The sequence below is a fragment of the Cyprinodon tularosa genome, unplaced genomic scaffold (assembly GCF_016077235.1).
Source record: "Cyprinodon tularosa strain WSP-4 unplaced genomic scaffold, ASM1607723v1 ctg161, whole genome shotgun sequence".
Classification (NCBI taxonomy): Eukaryota; Metazoa; Chordata; class Actinopteri; order Cyprinodontiformes; family Cyprinodontidae; genus Cyprinodon; species Cyprinodon tularosa.
The window spans coordinates 85469-110484 of record NW_024038449.1 but is presented as its reverse complement, the minus strand read 5'-3'; the positions used below and the strand labels follow the sequence as shown (position 1 = coordinate 110484).

General features: G+C 36.5%; 1 protein-coding gene across 4 annotated transcripts; it reads left to right on the top strand.

Moving 5' to 3' along the window:
* The first annotated feature begins 1264 nt into the window (after positions 1-1264).
* On the top strand, positions 1265-25016 carry LOC119780499 (nebulin-related anchoring protein). Of its 4 annotated transcripts, none has more exons than XM_038280566.1 (43): positions 1265-1535; positions 2762-2856; positions 3071-3158; positions 4919-4993; positions 5872-5979; positions 6090-6197; positions 6289-6393; positions 6488-6595; positions 6689-6796; positions 8232-8339; positions 8759-8875; positions 9326-9430; positions 9597-9704; positions 10600-10704; positions 11350-11448; positions 11553-11657; positions 11775-11882; positions 12035-12142; positions 13311-13508; positions 13591-13695; positions 13785-13883; positions 13973-14077; positions 14542-14649; positions 14776-14933; positions 16021-16174; positions 16265-16369; positions 17223-17321; positions 18343-18447; positions 18536-18643; positions 18732-18845; positions 18924-19121; positions 20146-20250; positions 20351-20449; positions 20536-20640; positions 20727-20834; positions 20943-21254; positions 21338-21442; positions 22122-22220; positions 22314-22418; positions 22519-22626; positions 22760-23071; positions 24421-24576; positions 24663-25016. In XM_038280566.1, the coding sequence occupies exons 1-43, from the start codon at positions 1470-1472 to the stop codon at positions 24948-24950; spliced, it is 5382 nt and encodes a 1793-aa protein (XP_038136494.1). In that variant the 5' UTR covers positions 1265-1469; the 3' UTR covers positions 24951-25016. The 4 variants fall into 4 exon arrangements, with proteins under 4 accessions (XP_038136494.1, XP_038136493.1, XP_038136495.1 ...); XM_038280565.1 differs by having other exon boundaries at positions 4919-5023; XM_038280567.1 differs by lacking the exon at positions 4919-4993.

Below are 25016 nucleotides of genomic sequence, written 5' to 3'. Positions count from 1 at the left end.
TAAATAAATAAATAAATAAATAAATAAATAAATAAATAAATAAATAAATAAATAAATAAATAATAAATAAATAAATAAATATATATATATATATATATATATATATATAACCTGATATCTTCCACGTTCTGATTCTTTTTGCAGTAAATCAACAATGTCAAGTTTCATTTTCATATTACTTAGTTTTCTAATTAGTTTCTCTCGTTTAGCTCTCTAAATGTTGTGTCTTTTAATGACTGAGGTATTAGGAATATTACCGAATATTACCAAAAACACATTTTTTCCCCCATTTTTTTTTCATAATGATACATTCTTTTTTTTCTGTTTCAAGAAAGTCATTCCTCTGAGTCCGATGTTAAATTCTTGAAATCCCAATGGGGCATCTTATTTTAGTCATTACTCAGCAGAGGCATCAGTTTTCTTGCATATTTTTACTATTATTTTGAGCAAATCATCAAAAAATAATACATTGATTGATTGATTGATTGATTGATTGATTGATTGATTGATTGATTGATTGATTGATTGATTGATTGATTGATTGATTGATTGATTACAGTGGAGAAATTTACTCGTTACATCAGCTCTAATAGTCAAAGGAGAAGAAGAAGTTGCCAAAGGTAGAAAAAGGTGCATAGGATATAGTAGTATAGTACGTACACTGCGACCACATATGACAGCCTTTTTTATTTTTTTTCTATAGTAGGATTATTATACAGTGTTATTACACTAGGTATTTAGAAGGGTATTTATATAGATGAATATTTATATCTATATTATATATAAGGGGTCTTCAACCAAGGGCCAAGGGCCCCCAAACTGATGGCGAGATGGCAACCCCCTAATTATATAGTATATTGTATGAAATTGTGTTATATTAAACTGGTTCTATAGCCACTCTATTACTGATGGAGTAACGTAACGAAAGTAATTTCGCCCTGGGAATAGTACTGGTGGTGAATTTACCATTAATGTGATGATTAAACACGTCATCTCTAAAGTGCCTTGAGATGACATGTGCAGTGAATCGGTGCCACATGAATAAAATGAATTGAAAATAAACTGAATTGATGCAGAGATCGTGAGAGGATGTCTAAAATTGAACTTGCTGTTCTACTTGAGATCATTACTCCAACGCAGAGACATTTGAACGCTCTGAGTCTCTGTCCACTAATAGACAGCTGTACTCAGGCAGTCCTGGAGCATGGGGGGTATGGAGGGGGGGTGGTTCATCCATGTTACATGGTTTTAAGTAAGAGACCCTCTCAGAGCTACACACTCATAGCTAAGTTTAACACTGGCAAAGACAGACATATTAACAGTAGGGGAGCTACTTTCTGGCCATAGCCTATACTGGTTCCTGTCTGTCAGCCTCACGCCTGCTTTTTTGCAACATTTTCTGTTTGTATACAGTTTTACCAAAGGATATTTTTCTTTTTTTCGGGGGAAGAGAAAATCAAAAGCTTATTATGCAGTCCTGTGCCAGGTGTGGGTTTGTGGTCTACCCAGCAGAAAAGATCAACTGCATCGACCAGGTATTGTGCATTTGTTTAAACATTCCTTATTCCATATATACTTTTTCATACAATAACACAGATGCTAAAGAGCTATTTACTGGAAGCTATGTTAAAAAAAAGCTTTTATGAAACAATATTTTACTTGTTAAAAGTTTCACAATTTTTAAAATACATTAACATATTCCCAACATATTTTCTGAAAGAATTAAGCATCTTATTGTCTTTTAGTATTTACTTTACATTGGACTGTGTTTATGCCCAAATACAAAACATAAAAGCTAACTGACTTAGTTTTACAACTTAAAAATTGGTTTTCTTTTGAGGGAATAGTGGCTCAGACATTGTGAGTCAGAGAAGAGCCTAGAGGGAGCCCGATTGTTCTTCAGCACCACTTTAAAATATCAAAGAACAGGATGTCAGTAAAACTTCAAAGTTGTAACCTGTTGAGATTATGTTGGGCAATATTTTTTTTGTGAGTAAGTTTAGATTTTTTCCCCCCCTTAAAACAATGAGGTTAATCAAATTTATCTAAATCTGCTTTTTTACTCGCTAAGTACTGAGAGTTTATTCTAGTGCTAGATCTACTCAGCATTGAAAGATGGACAAATTAATTGGTTAAAACAATATTAAAAGTAAGCAAATAAATATTTTATGTTGTTTTATCTGTTAAGTTAAATTAGAGTTTTAGCTGCTTAGTAGGACAAGTTTAAGTTTGTACTACTGATACTCAACAGTCAGACTAATGAATTAATTTGCAATAGTCAGCATAAGCAGGCTAAAAATATATCTATTTAATTTTCTCGCAACTACTTTAGACTGACAGAATGACTGAACTTTGACTGTGGTTAACCCCTTAAGAGTTAATTATGTTGGTTTAGTTTTACAGAAGTGACAAAGGAAAAATAGGGAACACAGTCACTTTGAAAGTGTAAAATGTGTAAGTTTTGTTGTTTCCCTTTTGTACCGAAGTCTGTTTTTTATGATTGTGAAAGCAAAGTGCTGGAATTTGTAGCATGTTTTTTTTATGAATGTGTTTGAGGATAAATAGAATATCTCAGAGCCCTGTAAAAAAATGATAATGTTTAGATTGAAACTGATAATCAATGTTATCTCTTTCTACTAAGGCTGTTTTTTTTTTTTTCAAATTATCTATATGAACTTTTCTTCTTTGAAAATTCCATCTAATTTTTTTTTTTTTTTTCCCAAAGAACTGATGACAGCATGCACTTTTCTTTCTTTTTCAGAACTGGCACAAAGCGTGTTTTCATTGCGATGTCTGCAAAATGGTCCTCACTCCGAATAACTTTGTCAGCCACAAAAAGAGGCCTTACTGCTCTGTGTAAGTGCTATATCAATCAAAAACAGACCAAGAAAATGTATCTATGGCAGGAAATATGAGTCTCATTTTGAAGAAAAAGAAGACGTATTGATATGTCAGTAAAATCAAAGTAATTCTAGAATTCTTCTTGCATGTGTTTTTGTTTTTCCCCTCTGGGAATGACATCCACATTTCATCCCAGCAGCCTTACATTTTTCTATTTCATGCTTTGCAGGCACAATCCAAGAAACAACACGTTCACAAGTGTTTACGAAACTCCCATCAACATCAATGCAAAGAAGCAAAGCAAGGCGAGCAGTGAGGTATGCCATCACATCATTTTGCAGCACAAATTCACTTCAAGAAGCTCCTACCTCTTTCTGTCTTAGTATTTACCATTGACAGGTACCTTAAACTGCACTGCAATGCTGCAAGCAAAATATTTGTCATTATCTGTCATGACAGAGTCCATTTTAAGAACTATATTTGCATGTGAATTTAATCAAAATAGACATACTTTTCTAAAGGTTTCAGAGTATTATTCTAATTTATTGTAATAATAAATCATTGCAAAACTATTTTGAGTTGAGATAATCTTAACTCTAAAACCTTAATTAGGTGGCAGCCTGATTTTTAACACTTCCATCCATTATTGTATAATCAAAAATGGCTGGAAAGGATACAGGTAGAGGGCAGCGCTAAGTTCTTGGTGACAGCAGGGGTTTGGAATGAGAAGTGTGCCTCAGTTTATTTCTGTATCTCTGACTGAGGCCAGACTACCCTGCCGCGGCTTAGGCCACTTTATGCTTCAGATGCCTAAAAATACACATAGAGAAAAACAGCCTCTGATCCCTGCCTTTCCTCTGCAGGGCCACCTGTTTCTGTCTGTCTGAGTCTGTCTGTGTCTAAAGGTTCAAGCAACCCTCCTATGCTCATATTAGCGACAGGCAAGCAAGCTTATAAGCAGAGAGATTCGGGACTTCACATGTTGATATTTAAGCACACATATAAATATACCTCAGGGCTGATGTCACGCCACACTGATGGACTTTACCTTTAGATGTTTGTACTTTTCTATTTCAGTAGTTATTTACGACATTTTTAAGGTAGATGTAAATCATTTTACAAATGTTATAAGGAGTGAAATAGATTTAAATGTCAGCCTTGGCAAGGTGATGGTTAAAAGCATTAAAGCTTCTTATCCTTTGCAAAACAGCAGTTCTAATATTAGTTTAGGATGTTTACTGCTAAAGTATATCCAATCCAAAACAGTTTTATTTGTTAAGCACTTATAAAAAGACCACAGTGGAACCAAACGGTTGTACAGAAAAATTAATAACACAGCAGGATACACATTTTATTTTGGGACTTTCATGGTGTGTCCTGTTTCATCTTTATTGGAACCTGTTAGTTATTATTAACATCACACTTCTGCTGTATTTCTATCAACACACTTTTCAAAAATTGGTTTACTTTTATATACAGTGTTTAGCTTCAAATAGCTGCATAGTCTTTGCATATTAGTTCAAACTTACCTGATGAGATTATAACATAATTCCTTAGTTATGCCGCTGATTCTCAAATGCATTTAGGCATGTACCTTGAGTTTTTCAAATTCTCTGACAGGTTAACTTCCAGTGTTTCCCTGTGTTTCATCCCAATCATCTGTAAATCAAATCTGAAACACTCCCTGTGGATGAATAGCCTCCCCCAGCATTATGCTGCCACTACTATGGTTCATGGTGGGGATGGTGTAATCGGGCAGTTTCCACATAAAGGGCCAAAAAATCTGTTTTGTTCCACTTAGATCAGAAACATTTCATATTTTATTTGTATTTCGAATTAAATATTTTTTTGTGGTTTGCACAGATGTGATGATATGCTACTGCAACAATATGTTAGGACTGTTTACACATTCTGGATGATGCAGTTAAAACCTGCCAAAACGAGCTTTTTTTATATATTGCTAATATTTCTGTTTATAAGGAGCTTCAAGCAAATTAAAGGGGTGTTGTGTCTTGTGTGTTTTTAAAAATGCCTGCTTGCTTTGGCCTAACGCTTATGGTTCATGTGCCACTTGTAGCTGAAGTATCGCGAAGATGGCGAACGCTTTATGTCCGGCTTCCACTGTGACATGAGATCCATGGAGTTGGAGAAGGTACGCCTAGCCAGTCAGACGTTGAGCCAGGTGAACTCACAGAGAGCAACTGGCCAGCACATCCAAGTCAAAGGACACTTTAACAAAACTTTGGAGGATTATTTTTCACAGATATTCAATGCCTTAAACTCTAATCAATATAAAAAAAAGGTCAAGGTTGTTTTTTCCCTCCTTATGTGTTCATCTCAGCTTTTGTTCCTATGCTAAATCGTAAGTAATTCATTAGCATTCAGACCGTGAGGGGTCCACTAGGCTTGCCTGAAACAAAACAGTTGTTCTGTAAAACAATGCTTTAGAAGAGAATTATGCTTTAAAAAGGAGCATAAACAGAAACTAAACATATAAATGGCTTCTCTTGATTTTGGTCAAAGTAGTTGGAAAGGTTACAGAGGTCTGGTTCTTGGAAATATTTTCATAAACTTCACTTAATGATCTAGATAAAGAATATAATAGTTATGTTATGAACGAAACAGATCACCCACAAATAGCCAAGACACAACAGATCTGTGGGTAATGCTGTTTATTACACCTGTTTACATTACTGCTAATACTTCCATAGTTAAATGATACTTGGAGTAATTGTTTGGGTCAAAGGCAGAAAAAAAATTTCAAGCATTAGGTTAGAAGATCCTCAAATGAAAACACTTAAATGAGAATAAAACTGTTTTTTTTAAGTTTATTTTGGATCACTGATTCCAAAGGCAAGACAAAAATAAACCGTATTATTGTCTCGTTTTCCAGGTAAGACTAAACAACTAGATTCATTTATTTAATGCAAAAGGTCACATAGCATGCAACTGCAAGCATACATTGTTGTCATGTTTTCCTTTTTTCCTGTTTAGGTTTTAATGTTTAATAATTTTTGATATTTCAAACAGGCCTTTCAGGCTCAGTCTGAGTTCTCACAGCAGCAGAGCTGGTATTCAGGGATGGTGACCAACCAGCAAATCGTGACGATGTCAGAGGCACAGAAAACCATCAGTGATGTAAGACTTTACAAGTAATTGCTTTAAAATAAACATGCAAGCGTAGATTATTAAAGTGACATATAGTGTTTGTAATTGTCCCAGTTTATGATTTTGAGTTTTTCCTTTAGGTAAAATATAAAGAGGAATATGAAGAGGCAAAAGGAAAAGGCAGCTTCCCTGCAATGATCACGCCTGGTTACAAAGCTGTAAAGAATGCCAATACTTTGGCCAGTGATGTAAGTTTAAATCAGCTGTTACCGTAGGTCCAGTGCAGCTATATCAAAGATCAAACAAGGTAAAATAATCTGATGCTTTTTCTTTTTTTAGGTAGAATATAAAAAAGGGCATGAAGAAAGAGTTTCAAAGTATACAACGTTTGTGGATCCTCCAGAGGTGCTTCTTGCAAAGAAACAGTCACAGATTGTTAGCGATGTAAGCTTTAAATTAAGCATTTCTTGCTTTCTTGATCATTTTACAGAAACAAGATCCCAGAAACATTACAAAACTCTAATGCTTTTCCCCACAGTATGCATATACAGAGGAATATGAGCAGCAGAGGGGGAAAGGCAGTTTCCCTGCGCATCTTACTCCTGGATACAAGATGTCAAAGAAGGCGGCTGAGCAGGCCAGTGATGTAAGCAAAAAATATAACATAAAAAACTATTTTCTGTCTGAATATAAATGCTTTAACAGAATGTTTTATTATTACCCAAACTCATTGCACCAGATTAAATATCGTCAGATGTACGAGCAAGAGATAAAAGGCAAAGCCAGTGCAGAAGCAGCAGCAGCTGAGTTGGTTCATGCAAGAGAAAATGCAGAAAACTTCAGCCAGGTATGAACACTATTGACTCAAATACTTCAAGTCCATTAGACACACAAATATCAGCCATCTTAAACCATGTTTTCTTTATTTAAACCTGTATGCAAGTAAATTTAAAGCACTAAGAAATCCTGAAATGCACTTTGATTTTAAAAGCTGGTTAGATAGGGACACAGTTTGTAGCAAATGTTGCCTTATAGGATAAAGATGATTTTTTTTCAAACCCCAGCCTGGGTAGAGGTTGCAGATTCTACCTGTGCACAAGTGGATTCTCTTAAGATGAGTTTGAGCGTTCATAGTTTACCCTGTGATGGACTGCAGACCTGTCAAAAGTGTCCTGTGTCTCTTCAGTGGAGAAAATTAGCACCACTAGGAATGTAGTTTAAAGCATTTCCTTAAATTGCATTTGAACTTTTTTTGCTCACAATAGTGAAACTCCTTTCCATGTCCAAATAAAAATTATTATTAACTGACTTTTAGTCAGACAAAACATGTTTAAAGAATGACGGTGAGTGCAGTGCAGCTTAAAGTTGTTAATGAAACATGCTGTTACTCATCTGTGCTCAGTGAAAAACACAATGGCCTTCCAAGACCAACGTAATGTTAGCAAGTTCCCCGGGTCATTGTGAGTTATTGAGGGAAAGCTTTATGTGTTAATATGTTCAGTTAGGAGGACAAAAATGAAGATAAAAGGTCTTCCCAGGATTTCTGAGCAGTAGATTTGCAGACCCTACCTAATGCTATGTGACAAACAAAATGTACCAGTAATTGGCAAAAAAAAAAAAAAAAAACAAGATTGGGAAAAAAAAATCCTTACTGATTGTCTTAAATTTTTGCATTATTCAGGTAGAAAAGGTCATTTCTGCCATTATTTGAACCCTATTCTATCTATCACTCAATACTCTCCACCAGCTGGTTTTCTTTAACATTTAGTGTGGCTCAGACCTAAAACATCAACTAATACTGCTGTTATTAAGATTGAAAGAAAAATAAAAACACTGATAAACAAATTTCTTTAGCTTGTGACAATAATGTAAAATATATCCTGTTGCAGTTAAATATTTGGTGCAAACATGCAGATTACATATCTTCAGGGAGTAATTTTTGATTTACTCAATGTTATTTTTCATAGACATCAGCACATGTGTGGATCTGACAGAAGTTACACAAAACTATAAAACACTGTAGACCATTACCTTTTCTTGCAAAACATATCCACAGATGACCTGATGGTCTTGCTGCTCAGTCCTCTTGTTACTGCGGCACAATGGCGTTCAAGTTAATTCGCTTTGGATTATTCTCTGTGCTGAAACCAAAATTCCATTTCTTTAATGATCCAGGGGGGGAAATGCATTTTGAATGGAGAGACTGTTTTGTTTTGGTTAACAGTCTGCCATCCCAACTTTGAAAAATTTCTTTTGCAAGTACATTTTTTTTTTTTTTGCAGATTGCCTACACTGAAGAATATGAGCAGCAACGAGGCAAAGGCAGTTTCCCTGCTATGATCACTCCTGGTTATCATCTTGCAAAGAAAGCTCAGGAAAATGCTAGTAATGTGAGTATCACCCTAAAAATCATTTAACCCATCAATGTTGTAAAAGACTGAGACATTTAGGAGCAAAATAAAGTCAGACATACAGTCATTTATGTTGAAGAAAAAGATGCATAGCTTGTCTGGATGCCACAAGGTCATATCTGAACATTCTTAGTGTGAGCTGCTAAAAAAGGAAGCACACATCATTAGTGTCGCCATGTGAGCTTAAGCCAAACTGCCAAAGCACAGTGTGAACGCTTCGGCCTCATACGTCATCAGGCCTTGTCATTACTTTCATAACAGGTTAGGGAAAACAATCAAGGGACTTACCCCATCATAACCCTTAAAACGAATAGGACCGCTTGTATGAGCATTAGAGTGTGTCTAAATCCTGCTCAGACAAACTTTCTACCTAACAAAATCTGTTGTTTTCTCTGCAGCTAAAATACAAGAAGGATCTAAACAAGATGAAGGGCACATCACACTTCCATAGTCTGACCTCTCAGGACAATCTGAGCTTAAAGAATGCACAACAAATTAACAAGCTTGTCAGTGAGGTAAATTTGTAAAGCATTCACTTATTTTTGTATTCTGCATGAAGTGAGCAGGTAAAATAGCCTGCTTAGTAATTGCGTGTTTGCATGTGTGAAGTATCGGGTCTAATGTGTCAGATTCCAATGAAGCTGGTGCCTCCAAACCCTCATCTCTATCACAGCTGGCATGCTTTTCTTTCAAGGCTGTAGCTTTCAACTATCCCATCAAACTCTATTATGTTCTGGCTCACCCAGAGTCATCTTTCCTGACCCCCAGTAAACATGTAGTCAGGCTGAGACATTTATAGAACGTCATGCGATCATTGTTGTTTTTAGTACCTCCAAGATTAAAGACAAGTCAGAGATATATTTAGGATGCCACATAAAAAAATTAACTTTGCATCTCATTGAGCTGAAAAAAAAAATAATAAAAAAGAAAGAAAAATGTTCTAACCAAGATGTTTGCTTTTGCAGGTAGAGTATAAGAAAGATTTGGAGAACACCAAAGGACACAGTATTAACTTTTGTGAGACTCCGCAGTTTCGCAATGCTGCAAAAATTGCTCAGTTCACCAGTGATGTAAGTCTAAAATCAAATATTAAGAAACAGCATACTGCCATGTTAACAAACACCTTTATTTACTTGATTACTTGTTCTTTGAGACTACATATTAATATTACAATCCTAATTCTAAATTGATGCTCTATTCATTCCTATATAATTACATTTTGTTTCATCTTAATAGAACAAGTATAAAGAAAAGTATACCAGTGATCTAAAGGGCCACTATGAAGACTCTGGATTTGATAAGAAGACTTTGCACGCCATGAAAGTGAGGAAGCTGGCCAGTGATGTAAGTCTTCACTTAGTGGACCCTTTGAAAATACCTCTGCTGTGTAGGGTTTAATTTTATCTTAGCATTAAATGATAGATCTTCATGATGTAAAATCTTTCTTATAAAAAAAAAGAAAAACCTGAGATCCTTAAAGTTGCTATCACACAAAAATAAAAACCTAGTGGCATGAAGAAACATATATGAATCCACCTGTGTTACATATATGACAACTGTACAGTGTGATACAGCAAAAGAACAGACTAATTTAATTTTTGACTTGGTAACAGCTATAGTTTTTCTTTGTTTTATCTATTTATCTTTTTATTTTGTTTTTACTTTTTTAATGATTGCCCTCCCATTTTAGGATGCAAAATTAACTGCTCCCTACAAAGTGTTTGATTGTCCTAAGTAGTAGAATACATTTTTTTAATGAATAAAAAAAAAAAAAAAGTCGCCTAGACTACTTTCCTGTTTTAGCATAAGTCAGCATTCATCTTCCTCAGTGCAGACAAAGTGTCTGCATGATGTCGCATGGAATAATAGATATTGTTCTTAATGGTTCATCTTTATTTGCATTTGTAGTGGCAGCATCCATTCCATAGTATCTGACCAGTAGCTTTTATACAGTCAATCTTTTTAACTTTTTTTTTGGACCAAATTAATCAATGACAGCAAGTCTTAGCTAGAGGTAGATAAATATTAGCTAAATATAGCTATATGCTGTATTATCAAATGACTGAGAGGTAATGTGGGAACAAAGTTCAATTTTGCAAATGTTTGTTTGGTATAGAAACAAAAGATTGAAGCACAGAAACGTGGTCAGGTTTTAAAGATGAAGAAAGTATTTGCTTAGAGTTAATTAAACTCTCTATTTCCTATGTTAACATGATTCAATTGCATTTTTTTGTGCCAGATTTCTTATAAACAAGGCCAAGATCAGGATCATGGGGAATATAACTACCCAGCCACTCTTACACCAGGCTACAAAAGCCAAAGGAAGCTGGACCCACTGAAAGATGTAAGCACCTCCAAGCCATTTCAAGCTCAAATTCATGACAATCTCTCTATACAGTCTCGAAAAGTCTGCAAATGCCTTTCATTTGAATTATTGATTTTCAAAGTCTGGATAAAACTGAGAAAATTAAAATATGAGTCTGGAAAAATATTTCCACAATTGTTTATTCCATTATCTAAGATACAAAAGTCTTAAAATAAAGGTGTTCAAACAGTGAATAGTGCCTAGATGAATTGTTAAAATTATATTTTAGTCCAGCTTATTGATTATTTAGATGTTTGAGTTACCAAATGAAAACAAAGACATAAGTAATAATAAAAAAAATAGAATTTTGCTGATTAGATGGAAATCGCTCTCCTCCTTGGGTCTGGTTTAGCAGCCAAATAGTCATGGAAAAGTTACAAACTTTGATTTACAAAAATATTAATTTATTGTAGTAAAGTAATGATAAAATTATTCTAGCTAATTTTTAGAATTTAATAAACAAAATTAGGGGAAAATTAAATATATTTTCATTTAGAAATGTATGTAACTTTTAAATGTAACATTTATTGGGACCTATTTACTATAATAATAATAATAATACTACATAGTCCTCATGCAATGACTTCATCCTTCTGATATGTTACTACTTAAAAACGATTGCAGAAGAACTACAGGCAACATATTGACCAGGTCAAGTACAAGTCTGTGACGGACACACCCGAGATTGTATTAGCCAAGAAAAATGCTCAGCTTGTCAGCAACGTAAGTAAACACCAAGTAGGCTGTGTTACTGATCATTTTTGCATGCATCAGCACTGAATTTACCTGTAAGTTATGTGAACACATGATTAATTTGCTCCCACCAGCTGAATTATAAAGCAGGCTATGAAAAGACGAAGCATCAGTACACTTTATCTCAGGATCTGCCCCAAATACAACAGGCTAAAGCCAACGCAGCTTTGTGCAGTGATGTAAGTTTGCACTTTTCTTGGTTTTACAACACAAGCCAGTAATAAAGCTTTGGTTGGCATGTGGACTTTTATGCAAAGTCCTCCTTATTTTCTTATTAATGTTTCTTTCGATTCTAGATTAAATATAAAGAAGAGTGGGAGAAAACCAAGTCCAAAGCTTGTGAAACTGGTTTGGATGACCTGAGCGTAAGAGCTGCCAAAGCTTCAAGAGACCTAGCCAGTGACGTAAGTAGACAAAAACTTGTTCGTTTGAGAAGAGATGCAGGGAAACTGCTGACATCTAAGCAACAATAACAAAAAAAACCCAAAAACTAATGTATATTTACCAAGTTTAATGGTCTATATTTTAAATGAAGTGCGATTATGTTCTATTTCAGCTGAAATACAAGGAATCCTACATGAAAAACAAGGAAAAAGCTGTCGGGGTCAACATGAGTGACTCCAAGACTTTGCATTCTCTTCAAGTGGCCAAGATGAGCAGTGATGTAAGTAAAATGACCTCAGAGGTCTCAGTCTAAAAAAATATATAATTAAAAACAGCATGTGTTTTGAAAAACTACAATAGAAATACAATAGACAGTAAATATTATTTATTGCATATACACACAAGACTAACAAAATAAGCAAAAAAGAGCAAAAATCAAAAAGGTAAAAGGGACTGTCTGTAAAGGAATGGAAACATATCTAAGAAAAGAAAAACCTGTGCAGTTATTTGCATACTTGGCTTTAAGGAACAATGTTCAAAAAAAGGAAATGGCAGCACAGTTACATGGATCCCTGAGGAACCCAAACATTGAGATAGATTGATATATAGCTGACAAAAAAAGGCTCTAAAGCAACAGAGAAACTCCAGTGGTGAGTCTGACATAGCGGAAAAATTGAAAATCTACTTTTGGAAAGTAAGCTTGAATGAGCGATGCAGACAGAAACTTGTAAACAGAGCGTGCTCAAGGAGAAATTGGCTTGTGCATGCTCTCGCATGCGTTTAATTGGCGTTCCCTCTCGGGAACAGGAACACGGTTGTGCATTTTTTTTTAAGTGGAGAGGGCGGTTCTTTTCAAAAATGAATGGAAATCCTCCACTATACTATTGACTAAAGCCCCTTCTGAAATATCATCAGTACAAAAAAAGAATTTGATATCTATTTTACTCATCTCTTATTAATTAGAGCAGAATAATAACAAAAATAAAAGGAAAGTGAGCAGAAATCAAGGAATATCACACCAGTAGAATGATGTACGTATTTCAGAATAACTCCACGTTCCAAAATAATTAGTTCAAATTACTGAAGGTAAGTCATTTTATCTGATAACATAGTTCTACAGACTGGAAGAAAACCATCGCCATCCCAGTTAAATGAAAGCAAATCAATCAAAAGTATCTGAAATAATTAGGCTGAATGAACCCGTGCAGAGGGAAAAAGAAACATCTTTAATTGTGACTAAAATGTGCTTCAGCAAACACAGATAATCCAGTCAGAGTTTTGAGGAAAAATTTCATATTCAGATTAGAAAGCGATATAAACATGTATGCTTGGTGTTGTCAAAGTAAAGTAAACCTTTACACTCGTCATAAGGGCGTGTAAAGCTTTGACTGAAGCTGTGCTTGCAGCGTGCATCAGATTGAAAACTGTCACTGTCCTTACCTCATCAGATTGAATACAAAAAAGCCTCCAAAGAGAGCCAGGCCCAGTACAGCCTTCCTCTGGACATGATCAATCTGAGCCACGCCAAGAAAGCTCAGGCTCTGGCCAGTGACCTGGACTATCGCACACAACTTCACGACTATACCATCATATCCGATGACATGAAGGTCCAGCAAGCCAAAAAGGCCTACTGCCAGCAGAGTGAGGTGAGAGAATAACCTCAGGACACTCGGCAGAGTATGAAGCTAAATAGACAAATAAATAATAATTTTTATTTTCTTACTGCAGAACCAGTATCGTTCAGACCTGAACTGGATGAAAGGTGTGGGCTGGGAGACGGAGGGATGCCTCAACATAGCTCAGGCAAAGAAAGCTGGAGATTTGCTCAGCGATGTAAGTCTACTTACAACATTTTAAGATGTTAAAGATCCTTCTACCATTTATAAGGCAGTGCTTATAAACTCTGTTTTCTGTTTTCAAAGGTCAAATATCGTCAGAAGGCCGACAAAATAAGATTCACCCAAGTGGCTGATGATCTCTCCATCAAACACGCCAAGAAGAGTCAGGAGCTGCAGAGCGATGTAAGGATCTCCTCTTTCAACTATTAACTCGTATGTTCCATTATATATACTGCCTCTTCTGTGTGTGTTTACATCTCGGATTTTTCCAGCTGGCATACAAAGCAAACACAGAGCAGATGATTCACCAATACACCATCAATAAAGATGAGCCGCTATTTGTGCAAGCGAAAGCAAACGCTGACATGCTCAGTGGAGTGAGTTGGATTTCATCTTTTCTGATTATTCTGTTGTACTATTTTTACCAAGGTTTAGATGGGTTTCAACCCCTTACCTCATTCCTGTTTCACCTCCTTGACAGATTTTTCTTGCACCCACATATAGGCTAATAAAGGGAATTTTCTCTCTTCTTCCCAGATGTTTAGATGCATAGTTATCATAGATAACCATCTTCACTTTGTACCGAATTAAGTCAAAATGCATCTTTTTTTAACCTGCAAATGTTTGAATGAGATCAATGCTGAAAAAATTAATTAGAGATGTAATTTTACAACTTCCAGTGTAAAGAAAATTATGAATAATACCCAACCTGGTTCCAATTTATCACAAACAGTGAAAATCTTTGTGAGGCCTGTTTTCATGGTGGCCGAGATTCGAGATGCTATGTAAGATTTCTAATGCATGTGATGCAATATTTCTTGATTTATTTGTTGTTCTATAGAAAGTATACAAGAGCCAGTGGGAGAAGCAGAGGGAAAAGGGCTTCGAGCTCCGTTTGGATTCTCTGTCTATACTTACAGCAAAGGCTAAGACAGACCTGGCCAGTGATGTGAGCTTTTTTCATATATTTATAAACCTTTTTCCAACATCTCATACGTCTATTGCTTTGTAGCCACGCTTGATGGTAGAATACACTTTTAATATTATGTGTCTCCTTTCACCTTCTCTGTTTCAGATTAAATATAAGCAGGAGTATGAGAGAAGCAAAGGCAAAGTGATCGGGATTAAATCAGTCAGCGACGACGCTCAGATGGCTCACTCTGCTCTGGCCACCAAACTTCAGAGCGATCACCAGTACAGGAAGAACTACGAGGACACCAAGACTAAATACAGGCAAGGCCTCCAGTTTAACCACACTCAGGTCTTTTTTTATATTTGTGCTCAATAATCAAGTTGCCTTAATCTTTGGGAGCAAAGAAGTGGTTGATTCTTGTCTTCTGAGATTAACCGTGGAGAAGTCGTATGGAAGGTGTGAATAAATAAGAATACTTGTAAACAAAATTGCAGCTGACTTCTTGATAATTAATGACTGTGATAATTTCTCTTATCAGAAAAGGCTTTGCTTTAAATCCTGGCCTAAGCGATTTCTTGATATACAGTAGGCTTCATTTTCTCCTAGATCATGCAGGGGTTCTCTCAGGGTACCCCAGTCCCATGACTGTTTAATTGGTCTGGCGTGAATGTGTTCATGTATGGTTTGTCTTAAAAAATAAATAAACTGGTCCAGGAAGCTGACAGCAGAACTCTGGAGCTCTTGTTTTATCCTATAGATAAAAATATTCATCTGTTCTTAATCTGGATTGATGGAGAATCTCTTTGGAGGAGTTGGGTTGGAAATAAGGAAAATAAATGTTATTTTTCCCAAAAAATATAATTCGGGGCTGAATTAAATCGGATTAAACTACCGTACTCATTCAAATGTATAATACTATAAACTGATGAAAAAAAGCTGAAAAATGGGATCTACCAATGCAAAAATGTTTATTTAGGAATCTGAGCTTCTCTAAAATAAACAAAGTGGATCAGCGGCCTTTGTAAAATCGAACAATCGAAAATTTTTATTTAAGTGATGGCACTTAACACCGAGTTATTACACCTATAGGAGCTATCCCCGGCCAAAAGATCAGTTTGTTTTATTAATTAACTTTTGCTAAATTTCTATTGGTATTTTATCCATATAATATCTTTTTTATTAAAAAATGAAAAAGATATTATATGGATAAAATACCTTTAATCAGTGTCTTTCCAAAGGTCAAGATATGCACAAAAAATGTATCACCTTAGACGGACAGCTGTGGGTTTCTACCCTGGTACAAAGCAAAGCAAAATTTCTAAAAAATAAAAAGGACATAAAGTTCAATCAATCAGTGCAATTCCAGGACACTGCATTCACATTTTCTAAAATCAGTCTTTCCTACAGTGTGTCTCTAGATATGCTGAACATCAGCCATGCCAAAAAAGCTCAAGATCTCGCCACGGACACCAACTACAGGACATTCCTCCATGAATACACCACTCTGCCAACAGACATGAATGTAGCCTGGGCTAAGAAGGCCTACGGGTTACAGAGTGATGTAGGTCTATTCCAACAACAACAATGAGTATAAACTGTGAATATACGCTGCAATATTGTCCTTCCTGGATGTTTGTGCATTTGTGTTTAGAAACAGTACAGATCGGACTTGAACTGGATGAGGGGCGTCGGCTGGGAGGCCTCCAAATCTCTGGATGTTCAGCAGGCAAAGAAATCTTCAGAGCTGGCCAGTGAGGTAATTTCAAACCCAGTTATTAATCTGTAGGAACACTGTTAACACAGAGGCCATGTGAACGTTATGAAAGAAACTTCCACTAGTTTAGAACCATTGATCGTTTGCGTTCTATGTTAATTTGGCTTATATATGGGAGATGAACAGAGCTCCGAGTCCAGAGGAGGAAACTCTTTGATCAAATTAATCCAACCAAATACACCAAAGATCTGTGGGTTTTTTTCATTGCCCTAAATGAAAAAGATTAGTCTTTTCATTTCAAGAAAGGTTTAAAAAACAGAAGAAAAATATTTTCTATCATCAGTAACAGGTTTATGTTTGAAGCCCTTTTCAGGGTCATCCTACCTGAACAAAAGTTCAATTAAAATCATACAGACCAAAAAAATAACAAATCACTTATTCATGCATACACAGGCTGTCCAAACATATTTCAGCTAAAAAAATATTTTTGTTGGCTGAATCAAATGTCAAAGCTTTCTATTAATATTATAAAGCAAAGAATCCTTTTTGGTAATTTAATCCCTTCAAATAAAACCCTGATAAGAACATTTATAGAACAAACCTGAGACACTTTACAACATGGAATGATGCCCATAACACAATAAAAATAAAGAATAGAGCCGAGCTTTAGGAAGATATTTCATTTATGTGGAGAAGACAGCAGCATTGGTTATGTGTGTTCTCATTTCTTTTTCTTTGTGATCTTTTTAATTTATTTTTAGGAATACTAATTGTAATGTGTGTGTGCCCCCTACTGGTAATATTTATACCCCTGCTATTTTGGTCTCATCAGTCCAAACTGATAAAGATTTTCTATCTAATGTGTAACAAATATTTGTTCCTTTTATCTCTGCAGAAAAAGTATCGTCAGGACGTGAGCTCTCTGAGGTTTACCAGTGTTGAAGACACGCCTGAGATGATCCAGGCCAAGCTCAGCAATAAACTGGCTACTGATGTAAGTTCAGCTACATTATGACTATTTTAAGTTATTATTTTGTAGAGGGCAGATGTTTACATACGTCATATAAAAAGAGACACGGCTATATTTTCTTGATATCTAAATGTTTTCCTCCTCAGGTAAATTAGAATAACAGAAAATATTTCTATTTAATAAAAAACAAAAAAAGTAAAGGCTGAATTTTTTTTTTTGTTGAATTTTTTTTTACTTTTTAAATGTTTCCTTTTTTTCTTCCTAATTGGTAGAATTTCTTTTAATCTGAATGTCTTATATGCTGTTTCTCCCAATAGTTTGTTGGAATTTATGTCCGTTCCCTTCAAAGGAACTGTCTCTGGTTAGATGGAAAAGATCTTGACTCATATTTTGCAGCCAACTTGATAATTAATGACTTGAATCAAAAACAGTTTTTGAAAAATCTGCAGAACCTTAAATAAACTTCTGTTTAGTAGAATTTTTCCTAGATCATGTAGGGGTTCTCTCAGGGTACTCCAGGCCCATGACTGTTTAATTGGTCTGGCATGAATGTGTTCATGTATGGTTTGTCTTAGTGTCAACCTGTGATGTACTGGTACCCTGACCATGGTATATCCCCACCTGTCTAGCAGTGAGATAGACACAAGAATCGCCCAGAAAAAAAAAATCTTTAAAATGAAAAAAATAAACTGGTCCAGGTGGCTGACAGCAGAACTTAAAGGAACTGTCTCTGGTTAGATGGAAGAAATCTTGACTTATTACTCTGATTTCACATAGCTGACTTTCCGCATGATTTTTATCTATTTTGTAAGGTTTGTCAGCCCTCCTGTAGCCAAAAATCCCCTCAGCATAATGCTGCCATCCCTGTACTTCACAGTAAGGTTGGTTTGCTCAGGCTCCTGTTTTTTTCCGTCTTCTCCAAATGCAAGAGTAGAGCCAGGCCAAGTACAGCCGGTGGAAAAGGGACATTTGTGTGTTTAGTATTTCCTTTGTGGATACATCACTCATGCACACTGAAATCTGACCTCATGGTTCTGTTTTGCAGAGATTGTACAGAGAAAAGGGAGAAAACATAAAGCACACCTACACCGTAAGTGGAGAGCTGCCAGAGTTGGTGCAAGCAAAGATCAATGCCAGAAACATCAGTGAGGTAAACTTTTCTCTTTTAGATTTCAAATGTATATCTCTCATAGCTGAGTGTTCTGACTATTTGGTTTGGACTCTTTATGCATTTTTAGAGTCAATACAAGGAATCCTGGACAAAGTTGAGAGACGGGGGTTACAAACTCAGCCTGGATGCTATTCCATTCCAGTCGGCCAAAGCTTCTGCGGATATCCTGAGTGAGGTGAGACACAGCTCAACCACACAGAAACAGTTTTACTGCGAGGAGAATTAGTGTAAGATTAAAAAATGCACTTGATGCTTCATTTCAGGTTAAGTACAGAGAAGAATTTGAGAAGACCAAAGGGAAGATGATCGGTCTTAGGGGGCTGCAGGATGACCTGAACATTGCGCATTCAGTCCATGCCAGCAAATTACAAAGTGACGTAAGTGCTTGTGCACTGTACCTAATCTAGACTAATATAACAGCATATAAACTTCTTTGCACCCTGTCATTAATTTAGATCACATATAAGAAGGACTCAGCGAAGCAGCTTTCGAAATTCCACCTGCCTATGGATATGATTGAGGTTGCACACGCTAAAAAGGCCCAGTCTCTGGTCAGTGATCAAGACTACAGGCTCTCCTTGCACCACTACACCTCACCGCCCGACGACATGAAGGTCCAGGCTGCCAAGAGAGCGTATGCACTGCAGAGTGAGGTGAGAAGGGCTTTAGATAGCATTATTTATGGGTTCAGAGTTGCAGTCAGAAGTTTACTGCACCCTTAATGAGGCAGAAAGATCTATCTATCTATCTATCTATCTATCTATCTATCTATCTATCTATCTATCTATCTATCTATCTATCTATCTATCTATCTATCTATCTATCTATCTATCTATCTATCTATCTATCTATCTATCTATCTATCTATCTATCTATCTATCTATCTACCTGTCTGTCTGTCTGTCTGTCTGTCTGTCTGTCTATCTATCTATAGATCTATATAGATATATGTCTTCATTTTTCCACTCCATTTGCGCAATTATCGGTGCTCCTGCAAAAAAAAAAAAAAAAAAAAAAAGTGTTGCTACCAACATGGAGATCAAATTCAGGGCTTTTATATTGGAAAGTCTCACTATGACTCCTCAATCTTTCTTCTGTTTTTTTTTTTTTGGAGCCAAACAGCTCAATCTTAATCTCAACTGATTTTAGCAACCTTTATCTAGAATTGGGTTTTCTATGTAGGGAGAATCACATTTTAGTCCTGATTGTAGATGTTGATGTTGAAGGAGTTCTTGCTGCTTGAGCACTTAAAGTTTTATTTTTGGAGTTGAACACTCTAACACTGGATTATGATCTCAAATTCAAACCTAAAACTACAGTTTTGGAATAGCACCAAATATGCATAGGAGATAAATAAAAATAATTGAAAAGACATTAAACCAGACAGTTAAGTGGTGGCTGTTTGTTTAATTAGGTCTAATCCATGGGGTATTAAAACCTGCACATAATCCCATTTGAAAATGATCACAGTGGAGAAAGAATTGCTTAAATGCATAATTTTAAGCCCAAAAAGAAAGTTAGATACATGCTCCTGATAACACACATCTGACATGAACTGTGCCAAAATTATGACCATATTTCTTAATCCTGCTGTAATAAAATGAAATGCTGAAAATGAAGAAAAGGATCCCAAAAGTCATCTTCAGGGTATAGATTTTTAATCTGTTGTGTCTGCAGAGAGTGTATCGATCTGACCTGAATTACTTGCGAGGTGCAGCCTGGATCGCCACTGGAGCGCTGCAGATTGAGGAGTCCAAGAGGGCCACAGACCTCATTAGTGATGTGAGATTTTAATTCCATTCTCTTTTTATTATCTATTCTCTTTTTATCACTTTTAGTCAGACATCAAATATTTATTTCTTTTTTGTTTTTGCTGTTACAGAAAAAGTACAGACAGCAGCCGTATAATTTCAAGCACACTTCAGTTACCGACTCCCCAGATATCATCCATGCTAAACTCAGTGGAAAAATCACAAATGAAGTAAGAATGTTGATGCACTTTTATATGGTTTTTGATTACTAACATAATATGCAACATATTATTTCAATTGAAATGTATTTTCACAGCGTTTGTACAAAGAAAAGGGGATAAATGACCAGCACAGATACACTATCACAGCTGAGAGACCAGAGATTGCACAAGCAAAAGCAAATGCTGCCAACTTCAGTGAGGTATTCTTCCCAAATGTAGTTTCTCTCCAAAACAAAAACATAATGCAAGATGTTTTAGTCATTTTATGTGCACTGTATTTCCGTAGGTAAAGTATAGGGAGTCCTGGAATACTCTACGAGCTCAGGGTTACAAGCTCACCATGCAGGACATCCCCTTCCAGGCTGCTAAGAGCTCCACAGGCATCGCCAGTGATGTAAGCTCTCTCAAATGAAAAGAACCCAAAATATATTCCTGTATGATATCAAAACAGAATGCACAAGTCAATGTTTAGAAGAAAATAACCTAATGCCTTTATTTCCAGTACCAATATAAACACAATCACCTGCTGGAAAAAGGAAAACACATTGGGGTCAGGAGTGTGACAGAGGATCCCTACCTGCTGCACTGCCTGCAGGCGGGCCGTCTGGCCAGTGACCAGGAGTACCGCAGGGATGCTCTGTCTGACAGCGGCCGTTATCACCTGACCTCAGACATGATCCATCTGGTGTCGGCTAAGAACGCCCAGGCCCTGGCCAGCGATCAGGACTACAGGAAGAGGCTGCATGAGTATACGGTGCTTCCTGATGACATGAAGGTGAAGTGGGCTAAAAAGGCTTACGACTTGCAGAGCGAGGTAAGGAATAAAGGCAAGGTAAAGGAAAGTGATGTAATGCTGTGATATGGTTTGCTTTATGTGTGTTGCTCTTTCATGGATAGAAACTCTACAAGTCAGACCTTAGTTTTATGAAAGGAGTGGCGTGGGATGGAGTGGGAGCACCTCAGCTGGAGGCGGCTAAGAAGGCAGGAGATTTAATCAGTGATGTGAGTATTTAGGGAAAAACTGATACCAGAAAAAAAATTCTTTGATACTGTTAGAAATAGAAGGCTATTGCATATTTACACTGCAAAAAATCTTAATCTAACCAAGTATTTTTTTCTTAAAATACGTGCTTTAGTTCTTGAATTGAGGAGGTAAGTGAGACACTTTACTAATAGAACAAGACTATTTACATTTAAAATAGGAAAAAAAAACAATTGCATTGTTTTATTTAAAGTGCATATTATCTAATTATCTTATTTTAAGAGTATAAATAGTGATTCCATTGGCAAATCATCTTATTTATCTACACAAATTAAGGGGAAATACACTTAATTTGAGAATTTTTTTTTACTTATTTCTAGATGATTTTTGCAATGTATTTATTTTCCACGTTTTCTTTTTTATAATTTTTACCAAAATAAAAGAATACTAAATCAAAACATTGGACTTATTTGGTCTAACTTAAAAAAAAATGTCTCTGTAATTTAACCAACAACAGTTATTCTGTAGAAAAAAACTTACCCTGTTAATTTGAAGCTTGCCTGATTACTCTTCTTGCAGGATTGTTTCAATATCCAAGGCCCTCTAGATATATTCTAATTCTAAATTTGCGCTATTGGTCTTTGAAATGATATTAACAGTGTTACGTTTTTAAATGTGATGTGATGTTCTTTCCTGCAGAAGAAGTACCGTCAGCAGCCAGATAGAATCAAGTTTACATCTGTAGCTGACTCGCCTGACATTGTCCACGCTAAGACGAGCTATCAACAGTGCAGTGAGGTAGGTAGAAAAAAAATGTGCCGAATATGTATTTTAAAGGGTCATTTGACAGGAACATATGGATAAAATATTTTTTTGCTTTGTGTATTACAGAGGCTGTACAAGTCTGGAAAGAACGACGACATGCATAAATACACTTTACACGCAGATGATCCAGACTTTGTCAGAGCAAAGATTAATGCTCAGCAGATTAGTGATGTAAGGCACATTTAAATACATATCTGCAAATAAGTCTTCTGCAGCTTCATATGATATTAACAAACATATTTTTCTCCTTCAAACTTTCTTTCACATAAAGAAAGTTTACAAGGCATCTGGAGAACAGGTGAAGACGTCAGGCTATGACTTGAGGTTGGACGCCATTCCCTTCCAAACAGCCAAGGCCTCCAGAGAAATTGCAAGCGATGTAAGTTCTTTTGTTCAAAAGTCATAAAAACGCACACTCACTTGGTCTCAAGTTACGGTTTAAGTGACCAGTTTGTAAGTGGTCATTTCTGTTACACAATTTCCATCGAGATGTGATCTCCTTTCATTTACAGTACAGCTACAAGGAGTCCCACCTGAAGGAGAAGGGCCAGCAGGTGGGGCTCCGCTGTGTGGAGGACGACCCAAAGATGGTTCACTCCCTGGCTGCAAGCAAGCTCCAGAGCAACCTGGAGTACAAACGTCAATCCAAGGAGGAGCGCGCCCACTACAACATACGGCCAGACCAGCCTGAGTTCCTGCTGGCCAAGAAGAGTCAGGCCCAGGCCAGCGACATCACCTACCGCCGTAAACTTCACGACTACACCTGTGACCCTGAGCAGCTCACGGTCAAACATGCCAAGCAGGCCTACAAGCTGCAGAGTGATGTAAGACACTATGCTACTCCTGGTTTAATAGTGGGTATTGACAGTAGTATAGTTGTAAAACAAAAAGAAGGGGGATGGTGGAATTTATTTTTGGAATCAATCATAGCCAAATTAATATAGTCTATTGACCTAAAGTAGTATGCATACGTAGTCAGGTATGAACTTACAGAAGAACTGCAATCAGTCGCTGAACTAGCATGGTTATTACTGCCCCTACATAGTTAATGAGTAATTTCCCACTGGGATCACCTACATAGTCATAGTAGGCCACTTCTTTGATTTTATTTATTTTGCTCAGGCTACTCATAAGCCGAAGGCCCGCCAAATGTTGAAAGGGCAATATTATTGCCATTATTGTTAATATATAGTAGAAATTTTACACATTCAGTGATAAAATGTTACAGGGGATGGTATTGGGGGGGATGGTCATTTAAGAAGGGGGACGCTCTCCCCCCTCATCCACCCTCAACTCAAGTACTGGGTATAGAGTACTAGTATAAAGGATGTAGTGTCCTGAAATTTGGATGTGACTTTCCAGGAATTTAACACCTTTTAAAAACTGATCAGCAGCTTTCCTGTGTCTCACTGTGAATTTTATGAAACACGACCGGTTCTATTCCTTTAACTAAGAGGTACCTTTCTTGAACTTATATGGAGGTTCCTCTGAAAACCCGAAGGTTACTTTGTGGAACTTCCTGGGTACTTTCTAGAACTTATTGAACTTACTTTCTATTTACTCAGAACTGGGAGGTTATTCTTTAGAAATTCAAATGTTTTTTTCCTCCAGCTTTTTTAGAACTTAATTGGTTCTTTAGCAAAACGTACATTTGTTTCTATTACAGGATTTTTTTCATTTCCATAGTGGTTCCTTTCAGGAGCTCACTGGATAGTCAGCAAATTTCAATAAACTCACTGGAAAATTTCTTGAACTTTATGAAACTTGCATGTTTGCACTTTCCTCTGATTGGGATGGTGTTTAGTAAGCCACTTTCTTAGAAACTGTATACAAAACACTGATGACTTTCCAGGTACTTGATTGTTACTCTCTGGAACTTTTAAGGATTTTTCAGTAAATCTTTTTATAACCAGAACTTTGCTCCTTTCCTGAAACCTTCCCCATAGTGCAGCAGAATATTGTATAATTCATATGAATTTTTCAAGCTGGGAATTTAATACAGTACTTTTCAAGGTCCAGCATTGTCAGAAATGCTGCTGGCCATAGCAAGATCCAAAACCCAAGATTATGTTACAGGGATTTTCAAAAAGTAAAGCGGATGAAGATTGTAGATTATTACCAATCTGAATTGATTGTTGTATATTAAGCATATTTTTTTTCTATATTTCCACAGGTGAACTACAAATCTGACCTGAACTGGATCAGAGGAGTGGGATGGACCCCTCCTGGCTCACACAAGGCTGAGCTCGCCCGCCGGGCTGCAGAGCTGGGCTTTGCTGAGGGAGTTACCACTGATGAGGCTATTGCAAAGTACCAGCATATGATGATGGTGAGGAAGGCTGTTTAGCAGTATGAAAAAATTACATTTTTTTTAATAAAGCCCTTATTTACAAATGAGAACTTTCTTACTTTCAGCTGCATCACCAGCAGCAGATGGAGCAGCAGCAGAAAGAGCAAGAAACCGCCGAGCAGGTGGCGACCAGTGAGGAGATTAAGAAAGGCATCAACATGGACGCCATGGAGGTTCTTCACGTAAAAAGGAAGAAGACCATTCAGACGGTCCAGAAAAAATCCTCCACAGTTACAACGTCATTCAGATCCATGGAGAAGAAGTCCTCCTCCTCCTCCTCTTCCTCTGCAGTTGCCATTCAGGATGCAGTGAAAACAAATATCTCCAGTAAAGCCGCCATAGAAAACCCATAGTTATTTTATTATTAATTCATTTAGAGTTTTACGGAAGAGAATTAGGGCCACTGGAAAAAAAAAAAA

Coding starts and splice junctions, on each gene's coding strand:
- LOC119780499 (XM_038280565.1), top strand. CDS start 1,470: ATGCAGTCCTGTGCCAGGTGTGGGTTTGTGGTCTACCCAGCAGAAAAG. Junction 6,797..8,231: donor ATGCAGAAAACTTCAGCCAG/GTATGAACACTA, acceptor TTTTTTTTGCAG/ATTGCCTACACTGAAGAATA. Junction 22,627..22,759: donor CCAGAGAAATTGCAAGCGAT/GTAAGTTCTTTT, acceptor TTTCATTTACAG/TACAGCTACAAGGAGTCCCA.